The sequence below is a fragment of the Lepisma saccharinum genome, chromosome 18 (assembly GCF_977018435.1).
Source record: "Lepisma saccharinum chromosome 18, izLepSacc3.1, whole genome shotgun sequence".
NCBI lineage: Eukaryota > Metazoa > Arthropoda > Insecta > Zygentoma > Lepismatidae > Lepisma > Lepisma saccharinum.
Window position 1 is genome coordinate 23604254 of NC_139246.1, and position 13548 is coordinate 23617801.

The window sequence follows — 13548 nt, forward strand, 5'->3', positions numbered from 1 at the left end:
TTCTGACTTGGTTTGCATGTCGGAATGTCTGCATATCACATTGGCTATCACTGTCCTTGATTCAGGTGCTCTCTATAATCTATTGTAGCGTGATGTAGTTGTTTCTACGCGATACTTTGTAGGTATCCCCTATTTCTATTGATTTAACCTCAGTTGTATCATATTATGACAATTTTTTTTGTGGATTTTATGACGTTCGACTACGTTCCAGTACAATTTTCACCGCAACTCGTTTTTCCCCATTTCATCCTTTGTAGGTATGCTACGATCTTACGTGAAATAACTTAACCTATTCACTTTTTTACAATATTTTACGGGGTAAGTTAACCTACAAGGGTTGTTTATTATTTTCTTTCTGGGGTTACATCCTTACTTTCTTACGAACTTCTGCGATCTTACGTGATATACCTATTATATACTTAACATTTCACGAGGATATATATATATATATATATATATATATATATATATATATATATATATACTGACCTATACGTATGCAGAGGAGGACTCAGAGGACACCGAGACGATGCTAACGCAGAAAACCTCATGTCTCTACGATCGTCCCTTCGAAAGTTACGAGCGATCGAAAATAAAAATTGGGCAATTGGCCCACCCCTTGACCTTAGGACCACCAAATTTTGTACGCGTACTCTATGTTGCCGAAATCAAGAGAGGGGTCTGCGTTGGGGGGGGGTTGATTTTCGAGTTATTTTCGCGATATCTCTTACTCTTTTCGAGATACGTCCACTCTCGGTCGCCATCTTATGATTTTGTAATTTTTTTCGGAAGGGTCACGGAATTTTGATAGGCGACGACAGAGCCATCTATGAGCAAAACGTTGGAACTTTCGGATGGTTGAATTTTTTGGCAATTTTCTTTTTCAGCACGTCAACATTTTTTTTCGGGTGTGTTGTCTCCATCAGAAAATCTCTTATAAATAACGTACCTGCAAATTTCACCTTCCTTGTAACCGTTGTGCAATAACTTGTTTTCAATGGTGTTTTATGGTGAATTAGTGTGTTGTCTCGACCTGATCGAATATAAGCTTCCTCTGTTGTTTTGTGGCGTCCCCAAGAAAATCTCTTATAAATAACATACCTGTAAATTCCACCGTCCTTGTAACCATAGTTCAATCCTAACATTAATAGCCATACTCATCCAATTATTTTATGGCAAAAATAAGAACCTAATCAAAATAGCATATTCTTAATGAATCTTGATTAATTAACATGGATGAATGGAATGTGTAATAACTAAAGTTGGATGTTTTTTTCCCTAGTGTGATAGGAGGGGAATAAAAAGTTGATTTTGGCACCTGAAAAAAGAAATAAAGGAAATTATATATATTCACAATCACTATTGGTGCGAATGACATTTTGTTTTGATGGTGCTAAAAAATAATGTGAATAATTGCTACTTGTTTCTTTTTTTAATTTTTGTCAATTTGTGTAAAACCTTGCGATTTTTCTAAGTGGTGCAATAAATTATGTGGAGAGAATTCACCTATTTGTTGTCACCAATTCCTTATGTTGATTCTTTTAGGTGTCATTTATCACTTACAGTTATGGCACTTATAAACCTACCTGACATTTCTTCCACTCCCCTTATACCTATTTTCTAACTCGTGATAATGAAGATTTTACATTTTGAGTTCCTTTTCGCGATTGAAACTAACCTCCCTTTGGAGGGGTTCGAAGACAAGGAGATAAACTGATTACCCATCTGCATTATCACCCCCCCCCCTTACAATCCTCGGTTGGAGTACAAATAATGTGGAGATCAAAAATTTTAGATATATGAGAAATGTTAATTTGCAGTTGTCGATCTAATAACATATTAATACGTAGAATACAATGGATTGCATGATCGCCGACGGATATACAAACGGTGCTCTTTTCTTCTTTGCTACTCAACGACATGAATGTACGTACATGATTCTAATGTATTCTTGTAATGTAGAACCTTCGATACCTGGTGAAGGTGCACGTCACTATAATTGGTAATTGGTAATTGATTTGGTGTTTTAAGCCCACTTTATGCTCAGTAAGGCTAATCGGGACTGGACCTACCTACAGTTTAAAGTGGGATCCGAACCACTTGTGCCTCCACCGGGTATCGAACCCGGGATCCCTTGATTACAAGGCGACGACGCTACCACTGCGCCATCGGGGAGGCCGCACGTCACTATAAAAGTTGTATGTCCAGAATAAGTGTATCAATTTATTAATTTCAAGGATGCAAATATTTGTGCAGGGATACTAGTTTTCACTCTCAGCCTCATGATTGTTACAACCCAACGCAATTTCCTGAAGCTATAACAATTTATTTCCGTGCCACATCACGCCAAGAGTATGATTCGATAACATACTTCTATACACTTTCGTCAATTGTCACACAGATACTAAAAAAAGTCACTGAGTGGACCATACAAGTACAGTTAAAATATAATTTTTGAATTGCATGAAAATGATTCCTGGTAATAATAGAGTTTAAATTTGGTCTTTGTTTTTTTATAATGTCCTCTCTTGTGTTATGTCTAACGATTGATTAAATCAAGTACCGAACATTATCGAAAGTCAATTCTCGAAACGTTAGACTGAAATGTTAATATTATCACAAAAAATTAATTTTTCGTTTGACATCTTTCTTCTGAAATGTCCTTGCATGGCCGTTCCAGTCTTCACGTTGTTTCCAACACGGTCAAAAGCCGCGTGATTTGCAGAGAATTAGATACATTGAGATGGAAAATATTGAATTAGTTTTGTTCAGGGATAGGGTGACAGATAGAAGGCTTCCATTACTAAACCTCCGAGTTTTTAAGAAAGCAAGAGAATTAATTGGTTAATATAGAAAGGAATGGTCAATTCATATATCAATTTACCGAGTTATTAGGATTTGGCATCCTCGAATCTTCATGCCGCAAGCCCCCCCCCCCCTCTACGAATTTGTTTCCGACACAGTTCCCACTCTCGTCATAGCTCATGCTTTTAACAGACAACATCAAAAGCCGTGACAAGCGATTTTTCTAGTTTTTGAACATGCTCCTTCCATTCACAACATGGAAACTCATCTTAGCATATCGTGAAAATTCTTCTCCTTTATATATCTCAACGATGAGGATGAATAATGATGGTCAGTACCATGTGGTTTGGCGAATCTCAAAGCTCCATAAAAATAAACCTCCGGAATGACACGCTAACACTGTAAATTGAACTACGTGTAATTTAGATTTTATTGAAAAGCAAACAGAAACCATGTTGCAAGCATTGTGAAAACTAGAGCGGCTATGCAAAAACATTTATTTTAATGTAAAATTTCAATCTAACGTTTTCGTGAATTGTATTTCGGTAATACTCGGTACTTTATTTAATCAATTGTTAAACAAAAAATCACAAAATTTAAACATATTATTACCAGAAATAATTTTATTCAATTTTAAAAAAAAGTTAGGAAGACTTGCACAATATATTTTAACTGTATTTTATATGGTGGAAATCGGAATTTATCTTAAGAAGGCCTGTTTATTGATGAAATATCAATGTGTATGTGCTTGCCTATCTGAAATAAAAATAATAAATACAAATATAATATGACTCTTGGCGAGCAAGATTTTTTTTTTATCTTTGCAATCTGATAATCCATATTATTAATATCCACAAACACGATATTTACTTTTTACAATCTTACTTGTCACGTGCCAGTTCCGACGACACAATGAAACATGCAAGGAAGAACTGTTTCCCGAGAGCGACGATATATGGCAGCATGCCATATAAAGAAGAGCAGAGTTCATTGTACAAACTAGGAGCGGAGAAGAGCGATTATATATATTATAGTAAATGCAAAATACATAAAGGAAGAGTATAAAAATTATAGAAGGAGTGAATGAAATGTTGTAAATAGCCAATTAAGATAAATAAGAATATGCTCGTATATGAAAAAATTATGAAAGTTAATAAGCGAGCAAATGAATTCAGAAATGTATCTCCTTTTTGATCCTAGTGATGAAAATTTGATTTAAAACCTCTGACGAGGAGAAAATCGTCAGCATTTGTATTTGTCCGTCCCTCGGTAGCGCTGCGTTCAATTAGACGCCCCGAAGCACTTACGGTTGGGCTCCTTATTAGACGCAGTGGACCATAGGCAGCGCTTGCTGTTAGCGATCCTGGGCTATTCCCCTTTTGGTCGTTACATAGGAGGTGGCGCTACTGTCAGTTTAGTCGCCCCTACTCTTTCTATAAGTATAGCTTGTGTCGTTTGTATAATGCCAAAGAAGTGGGGGAAACGAGCGCATACATGTAATAAATGAGATTACGCTTTAAAGGCAAGGACAATAAATTAGAAGAAAGAGAAGAAGAATAAGCCTTTTCCCTAATCAAAGATAGAAAAGAAGAAGAAGCCTTTTACCAAAATTCCAAGGAAGAAAAGAAGATGAAGCCTTTTCACTAATCAACGATAGAAAAGAAGAAGAAGCCTTTCCCCAAAATTGTGAGAAGAAAAGAAGAAGAAGATTTCCTTTCAATTATACATATATTTATAAGAATATAACCGAAATTTGGAATCAGCATATATATATATTTCAATGTATATACAAGCTTCGCTATATATTTTCTCTGTATTGTGTACAGTTTTCAGAATATAGATCCGCATTTAACTATATCCTCTTGGCTATAAAACGCTTTCTTATTTGGAATTCTCGAATAAAGAACCTATCGCCTGAGATTAAGATATTTCTATAGCCGTGGTAAATAACATTTAAGTACGTACCCACAGGGTCGTAGCATGCTTTACTTGTTCGATATCATTTTTACTTCCAGCACATGTCCCCTATTCCTTCCTTCCCGTTCTGGTTTCAATTAAGAAATATGCATATTTAATTTTAATAGTTCTATGTTGCGAATGAATTTCAATGTCTGTTTAAACAAGAATTCACAAACTGAAAATAATGTAATGAAATTTTAGAACATGGAAATGAAAAATTTAAATTATAATGGAAGATGAACGTTTGATAAATACCTGGTATTTCTTTTGAATAAAATCGGTCAATGAATTTCATATTGAAATCTTATAGCCTTACAAAATCTTTGGAAAAATATGGTTGGCGCTATTGAAAATGTATCTTTGAAATACTGAACGAGAAACTCTAAAGGAATTATAAACCTTATTTATACCTTTTTACCTTAATAGAAAACCAAATAACACAAGGCATATTAACTAAAATGGAAAAGGCAAGAAAAACAAAAACAATTTCACTTCTAAATTGAAGAAATGCTTTATTTTCAATTATTTAAAAATGAATAACATTAATTTCAATTTTCCAACACAAAAAGCACAATAAACAAAACGATTTTTTTTCTCTCCACATTTTCCAACTCACAATGGCAAGCGCCATAATACTACATAACATTACTTTCCTTTCACAATATTCGACACCCACAATATTTACTCTTTACAATCTTGCTTTACTCATTCGATATCATCTTTACTTCAAACACATGTCCCCTATTCCTTCTCATTCTAATTTCAATTAAAAATATGCATATATATAATTTTCATAATTCTATATTACTAATATTTTTAAATCTTTATTTAAACAAAGATTCACAAACTTAAATAAAATAATACAGCTATAATGAGAATTAAGCATTATACCTCATCTGATATAATTTTCTATAATTAATAAAAATCATCATTATTTTAACCAATCAAAAAAAAAACACCCGGAAACCTTGAACTATCATAATTGAAACAAACCGCAATCACGAATAAACGGAAAAACTTAACTAACGTATTTTTAAGATACAAACAACACAAATTGTTGAAAAAAACATTTTAAATCACAACCTTTTCGATATCCCCCGGCACTTATTGAAACTAAATGACAATACTGTATAATAAACAAAATCCCCTCCTGCTGAAAATCGCTTGGTGATTTTAATATCCAATCACCAAGCTTGTAATAACCATTCTAACATCTTAAAAAGTTCAATATTTCACTGGAAATAAAACTATCTCATTCACTCCTAAGGGGCGACCTAAAAAAAGGTGGAACAAACCTCCTTGAAGAATAAGAGAAACGTTTTCGGCCGTTTCTTGACACATTGATACCAAGTTTTGAACACACGTATGTACTACATGAAGAATGTGCATGCGTTGATTTATTCATTTTTCCTTCTCTCTCTGAAGGCCGGTGTTGCGTCTTATTCAAGAACCTTAGTATTTGTGCCTCTTTTTTAAACTTTAATCCAATTTAAAAAGGGGCGGAAAGAGGACCATGACAAATAGCTACTGAGGTGTCTTGTACTTGTGTTTTCTTGGATTCCAATGTGGACAGGTTTGAAACGAGCGTAGTAAATGAAATCGTGAAATGAGAATCCTTTGGGTTTAATCCTTAATATGTACATTGATAGACGCATTGTTGTTATTATGTTGATATTATCCTGTAGCAAATGATGGTATGGTAGCCAAGGTGTTCTCTGTCGCTATTACAGAGTGACACATGTTTAAGTCTATTAGTAACATTAATTGTTGAATTTTATTTTCAATGTTCAGTTAGGCTAGAGAGAGAACCGTCTCACATGTTCAACGAATTCAATTGATTACAATGCGACAATGTTTTAAAGTTATATCATACGTTTCAACTTTTTCGCAGCCATCTAAACGTTTAGAGGCTAAGGATGGAATCTGGTCAAGAGAACGGTCTAGCTCTTCGTGAAGACTAATTTGGGATTCGTTCATGCGAATTTAGGGAGGGGGAATTGTTATGCACTTATTCACAAGAAATGAAAGATAGCGAGCGAAAAAGAAAATTTACGAGTGGGGGTTTATAATATGAAATGTATTATCGAAAAAGAAGGATTTCTAGGGTTGCTGCTGTGTGCGGTGAGATTTAAATTATGGAGTTTTGAGTGGCGTAAAATATATACGTATATGCAAATCCAAGGAGTGGAGCCGGCTATCTCCACCATGTAGCGTGACGTCGGGTATGGCACTTGACAAAGTCACGCCGGGACGTAGCTCAGATAAATACGATAGGTCTTAAGTTTGATTTAGCTAACCACCTCTACCCTTAAAGAAGCTGGTGAAGGATCGTTGGGAGCCTGTGATGTTGAACGCTACTCACCCCTTGCTGTAGGTCTAACCCTCGGCTTCTGGCGTCGGCGACGGTTGTACAGTAGGGTGTATCGAAAAAAACTCTTTTTCGAAATGTTAAGGTGGCTATTGCGGAAAAGTGGCCATTTGTGACCAAAAACACGTCTGATTTTTTTTCAGATTTTTTGGAGGTCGTTTAGGTGGCGCGCATCGACCTTGAAGTTTTGATAGTGATTTGGTTATGCAACACGCACAACAATTTCACAAAAATGTCATTATTTGGCTACTTCGTGTGTTTTTTTCTGCATTATGGTAGTTAATTGTTTTGTTTATGGCAAATATGTTACATTCGTGCCTTAGGGGTGGTTTCCTATGCTGTTTACGTATGCATTTGATCAAAAATTGTCAATTTGAGGCTAAAAACTCCATATTTTTCTATTGATTGTTTCCAATTGGTTTCGACTGTGTTTTATTCGAAGGTTTTCCGATATAAAAGACTAAATAAATTATTTTCGCTTTCTAATTGCTAACAGTTCCTCAATTACTGTCCAGCGCTTCGCTTATTTTCATAGCTTATTATGCTTTGAAAATAACCCAGATCTCACCACGAGGAGGTGGCTGGACTGCGAGCTCCACCCACCCAAATGATGCTGGCAAACATAATTTTACTAAGGGGCAGGCCAAGATTTTCTTCTAGTTTTCTCCTTGAACTTTATAGTCACTTTTTGTTCGAAATGTCGGCATATGTTCTCTAGATTCCAATTTCGCTTTCATGTAACCATCACGTGCGCTGGCTCCGAAAACGGAAGAAGCAGCCTCTGTGATAATTTTCACAAGTCGCTCCACTCCTTGTGTGTGGCAGGGGAAGTCTTGAATTTCCGCTATATTTTTGTTTTTATTGTAATCATCTAGTCCTTCATTTGTAATATTATTGGCCAACGTAGGCTCGTGGAGGGAGCATGAAGCCCAATCAACCATGTCATAGTATTGGTCTGCATTAAAATTGATGGTTGGTAAAACAAAAGTGCGAATTCTTTTGCCTTTCTTTCAATCCTCTTGCTTTCTTAATTCTTTGCCAACCAAAACTTCTTATTTCTGGGATTCTGTCGATTATTAAAGCCAGTAGGAGATTTTCAGGATGGGCCAGGAATGCGTTTTGTTGAATGACCCTATTAATCAGATCTCTCAAGTGGTGTGGGAGAAATCGAGACAAGTAGATCAAATTCCACATACTGCATAATGAAGGTGTACGCACCGGTGTGGTTTGGGATCAAGAATTAACCATCGATAACTGACGGAGCCCGACACCTCTGGAATTTGATCCAGTTGTCCCGATGAAGAACTAGATGATTACAATAAAAACAAAAATATAGCGGAAATTCAAGACTTCCCCTGCCACACACAAGGAGTGGAGCGACTTGTGAAAATTATCACAGAGGCTGCTTCTTCCGTTTTCGGAGCCAGCGCACGTGATGGTTACATGAAAGCGAAATTGGAATCTAGAGAACATATGCCGACATTTCGAACAAAAAGTGACTATAAAGTTCAAGGAGAAAACTAGAAGAAAATCTTGGCCCGCCCCTTAGTAAAATTATGTTTGCCAGCATCATTTGGGTGGGTGGAGCTCGCAGTCCAGCCACCTCCTCGTGGTGAGCTCTGGGTTATTTTCAAAGCATAATAAGCTATGAAAATAAGCGAAGCGCTGGACAGTAATTGAGGAACTGTTAGCAATTAGAAAGCCAAAATATTTTATTTAGTCTTTTATATCGGAAAACCTTCGAATAAAACACAGTCGAAACCAATTGGAAACCATCAATAGAAAAATATGGAGTTTTTAGCCTCAAATTGACAATTTTTGACCAAATGCATACGTAAACAGCATAGGAAACCACCCCTAAGGCACGAATGTAACATACTTGCCATAAACAAAACAATTAACTACCATAATGCAGAAAAAAACACACGAAATAGCCAAATAATGACATTTTTGTGAAATTGTTGTGCGTGTTGCATAACCAAATCACTATCAAAACTTCAAGGTCGATGCGCGCCACCTAATCGACCTCCAAAAAATCTGAAAAAAATCACACGTGTTTTTGGTCACAAATGGCCACTTTTCCGCACTAGCCACCTTAACATTTCGAAAAAAAGTTTTTTTCGATACACCCTATTGTACAGTAACAGGTGCCCGCTTGATAGATCGAAGGTGGCGATAAGAGGCGGCAGGCAAATTCGGCGACTTGATTCTATGGAGTGCAGGTTCTTCGGCTGGCTTTGGCTAATATTCCTCCATAGTCCGGACTGCTTCTTTGGCTTCTCGCTTGTTGCCGTCTCGTAACGTCGCGATGTCTCAACTGGCAGTCGTCGTCGTCGTCGTCTCGCTGATCAATTTGCTGGTAATTGTGGAGCGAAGTGAGAGATCGATTTACCGTCTCCAGGGGATTTAAAATTTGGAATTGAGTCATGACTTGGTGGACTTTGCACCTCCAGCTGTACACCTGGGGTATCCCTGGATGCAGATGGAAATTTACAGTGGAGGTGCACTCACCGCTGGCGAGGGCCGTTGCCTTGCTGACTGTGCAGAGCCGAGTGGAAAATTCTTGTTGTTCGGCTCTGCATCCGGTGGAATATGGGGTGAATGAGCGTTCAACTTGCGAGCTTTAGAGCGATGTTTTAGGAAAATTGATGTTTCTCCCTTTATGCTCCCAATTCCTTCATCACTATATTAATAAATTGTCTGAATGTGATCTGTAAAGATGGCCTTTGAATGTTTCAGTAAAGAAAAATGCGATTTCGAAGCACACGCAAGATAGAAAGAATGTTTTTGTCTGATTGTTAATAAAAGTTATTCTAACGTGTGTGTTGGAACATATTACACAGTCATCAACATTATTGCAAGCTGATGCATCAAATAAGACTTATAATGATTTATTATTGATCTAAATATATTTAAGTTGCTTGTAATCCTTAAAATAGGGAATGTGGCTCCATAATAATATTATGATACAGAAAGCTCTAGTATAACTTGTAAGGGATCTTTCCACTGTTTAAGGAAAAATAACTATTATATTTTAAGTAATGATCATTCATTGTCACGTCACAGAGGGGCAAGATCTCCTCAACACCCCCCTATCTCAGCCCATTCCTATAAATCGGGCACCCATTAACATAATTATAATATATACAGATCTACCAAGGCAAGAACGACCACTGCAAACACGCAAACTAAAGAAGATAGTCATTTTTTTTCTCTTCTCGCTTCCCCTTCGCTCGTCCCTGTGTGCAGTGTTGCCAAATTCATTACACACGAGCGGGTCGACGAATGTAATATCGTCCCGTGTTTTGCATGCAAGTATTACGAACCTGTGCTTAATTTATTTATGTGTTTCTATTATACATATATTTACTCTGGATGAAGATGAAGACAAAAAGTTGTTGACAGCGCTGCACATTTTGGCAAGCAGTTAGATTTGAAATCTGGACGAAACAGCCACAGCATTTTTCGATTAGTGGAACAGCGGTACCGCCTCTTAACTACAGCGCCTTGAATAACGTAGTGTGGAAAACGACCCAAGAAACTGGTTCCCCCGACGGATGAGAAACATAGATGGCAGTGTGATCAATGTCGGTGCTAATTTTCTTATGAAAGTAATGCAGCTTTGTTAGTTTTTGGAATATATTATGTAGATTTGTTTGTCTTGAAAGGCGGTACGTGAATTGATGGAAACAGTTATATTTGTGGAGTGATTTGCAGTCACGAAATGACATTAATTTGGAAAGGAAAGTAAAATAAAATTAATAAATAAATAGCATGAGTAACACAAGAAGAAACATCGCAAAGTGATTCCGGACGTCAGGTGTTGGATTGTGTACTAGAGTTTTATTTTTCTATGTTATTAGAATATAAATAGTATCCTGAGAGATATCTCATACCGAGGCGACAAACTACAAGTGTCGCTTGGAAGCGAGCAGTCCGTAATCAATGCAGCCTTTCGAACCGTAGGGACACAAGCTCTGACTGCACCGTTTCCTCAAGAAGATTTTACACCAAAGCGACACGCGACAAACGATACGAGGATTTCACACCAAAGCCACACGGGTCCTTCGGTCCAAGGCAACTTTCACACCGAAGCGACACATGTTGCTTGGAAACGAGCCAATCAAGAGCAACATTTCACATCGTAGCGGCATGACGGGAAGCACAGGCCAGCGTTCGGTTGGTGAAATCCTCAAGCGACAAGTGTCGCGTGCCCCTTGTCGCTTTGGTGCGCAATCTCCCTAAAGCAAGACACTCATTGCATCGCGCATGCGCGAACAACAAACCACTGCAACATGATGCAAGCTATTGAGGAAATTGCCCAGTTTGAGCGACGCATAAGCGACAAAGCGACACGTGTGACTTATCGTGTCGCCTAGATCTGTTGTTGTAATGTGCGGTTTGTCGTGTCGCCTATCTGTTGTTCGAACAATTAGCAGCGAACGCTTGCCAATAGACTGAAGGCACCATGTCGCTTGTCACTTAGTTGGGAACTCCCCCTGTAGCTCGTCGCTTCGGTCTGAGCACCCTTCCTTTAAGGAGCTTTCCGACCGGAGTAACAAGTACCACGCGAATACGCCATATGAACGTGTCGTTTGCTGTTTGGGCCCTCATGTGCAATGATTGCTATTTTACAGTCTGGAAATGTGTGTCACTAGTGTGACAGTGTGAACATCCCGTGTCGCTTGTCCCATTGGTTTGAAAGTTTCCTTACACTCATGTCGATGGCACTAAGAAAGTTTTGTGGGGTTCCCCTTGTCGTTTCGTGGAATCATCATTATCATCATCGCCGCGATTAGTTTAAAGCGGAAGAAAGGAGACAGTAAATATCAAAAATACAAATGCTTCAGTGTGTATATCTTTAAAAGAAATGATGATGATGATAATAATAATGAACCTAATTCATACACAAAAATGTAGTTGCCAAGAACATTCCACGCGTATTTTTTCTCCCGTATTATTAACGAAATTATGACGATAACAGGACGTGGTCGACTGTCTAGAATGTTCGTTAATATCTTCGCGACCACTGTATCAAATATCATAGCAATTATCACATTCATAGAGATGCTTCATGTAAAAGAATCAGACGTTGCAGCGAAAACTCCATTTACTTCCATTATAAGCAGACGAATACCAAGCACCGGGTTCAACACCAGCGCCTCTAGCGGATCATTTTCGAGTGGAACCAGCCAGAGCGCGCAGAACTGTGCCGTTTTCCACACTACGTTATTCAAGGCGCTGTATCTTAACTAATAAATTAGTAAGAAGTTGTTTTTTTAATATTGTACACTATTTATTTTTTCTTGATAACATCGCTTACACGATACAAATATTTAGGTTATCTTCTTCAGATTGTTAGATAAGAGAAGGTGTAACATCTTCCTCTGGAACACTGTAAGGCTGAAAAGTAAACGAATAATAAAAAAATATTATATACTACACAATAAAGTAGCACAGAGAAAAATGAAGTTATTAAATTAATTCTGAATGCTGCTGAGAAAATATACTGTTTGCTACTGCCATCTAGCGTCAATTCGGTTAAAGTTATATTGTACTTGTCTTACTTCAACTATTTTAATTGACACAGTTGTACCTTTTAGTAATGTCCTGTTCTACAATAATCTGTGTTGCACGTGCCGAAAATATAAAATAGCCAGTCAAATATCCCAGACTTAATTTAGCGTTATCATCTCATCTAATATCAAAAAATTCTAAAGGTTAAAATATATAAAAAGATTGATTCTGCCTGCAGTATTATGCGATATGAATTATTTTAAATTCTTAGAATAATATTTGGGCCCAAAAGGAGGGATGAAGCAACTGTAGGAATCAATTAAACTTCTTAAAATAATTAAGAAATGAAACGAAAGAAAGGGGAGGGGTTATGCAACGCGCAAGGGAAAGAAAATAATAGTTTATAGGATCCTTATTGGGATATCCTTATGGGAAAGAAACCTGTAGAAAGACAAAAGTGAAGGTTGTAGGACAATCCTGAGATTCTTGTCTAATTCGAGACTTAGTAAATAGGAAATTCTACCTAAGTTAACAATCCTTACTGTTGGATCTGATTACGTGTTGCGAGCTCATGTGTATCGAGCGCACGGTATTTGCAGCGCACACAGAAGAGAAGCCGTTCATGGAGCGCACGTGAAGGTCACATAACTGAGTCACCCTAATATATCCAAGGTACAGGTGGTGCAGGCGAGGAGGAGATTGAAATTTTAAAGTGGGTTCATTCTTGCAAAGCATTTGTAGTGAGAAAGTCGTTGTTCAGAGCGCTTTGTTTTCGTGTAGTTTTTCAAATGGAAGTAATCACCACTTACGAGAGTAAACCTAATCTTCTGCTCGACGGATATCGATACCGTGCTGGCCGTCAAACTGAGAACCAAGTCAAGTGCAAGGGTTCAGTGAAA

General features: G+C 37.4%; 1 protein-coding gene across 1 annotated transcript in view; it reads right to left on the bottom strand.

Moving 5' to 3' along the window:
* Positions 1 to 12426: 12426 nt before the first annotated feature.
* The window catches only part of LOC146001915 (uncharacterized), a 48323-nt gene continuing 47201 nt past the window's right edge, over positions 12427 to 13548 (bottom strand). The window contains exon 4 of the mRNA XM_083139631.1: positions 12427 to 12535. Coding sequence (XP_082995757.1) covers positions 12491 to 12535 — 45 coding nt within the window. The 3' untranslated portion in view covers positions 12427 to 12490. The remainder of the gene's footprint in view (positions 12536 to 13548) is intronic.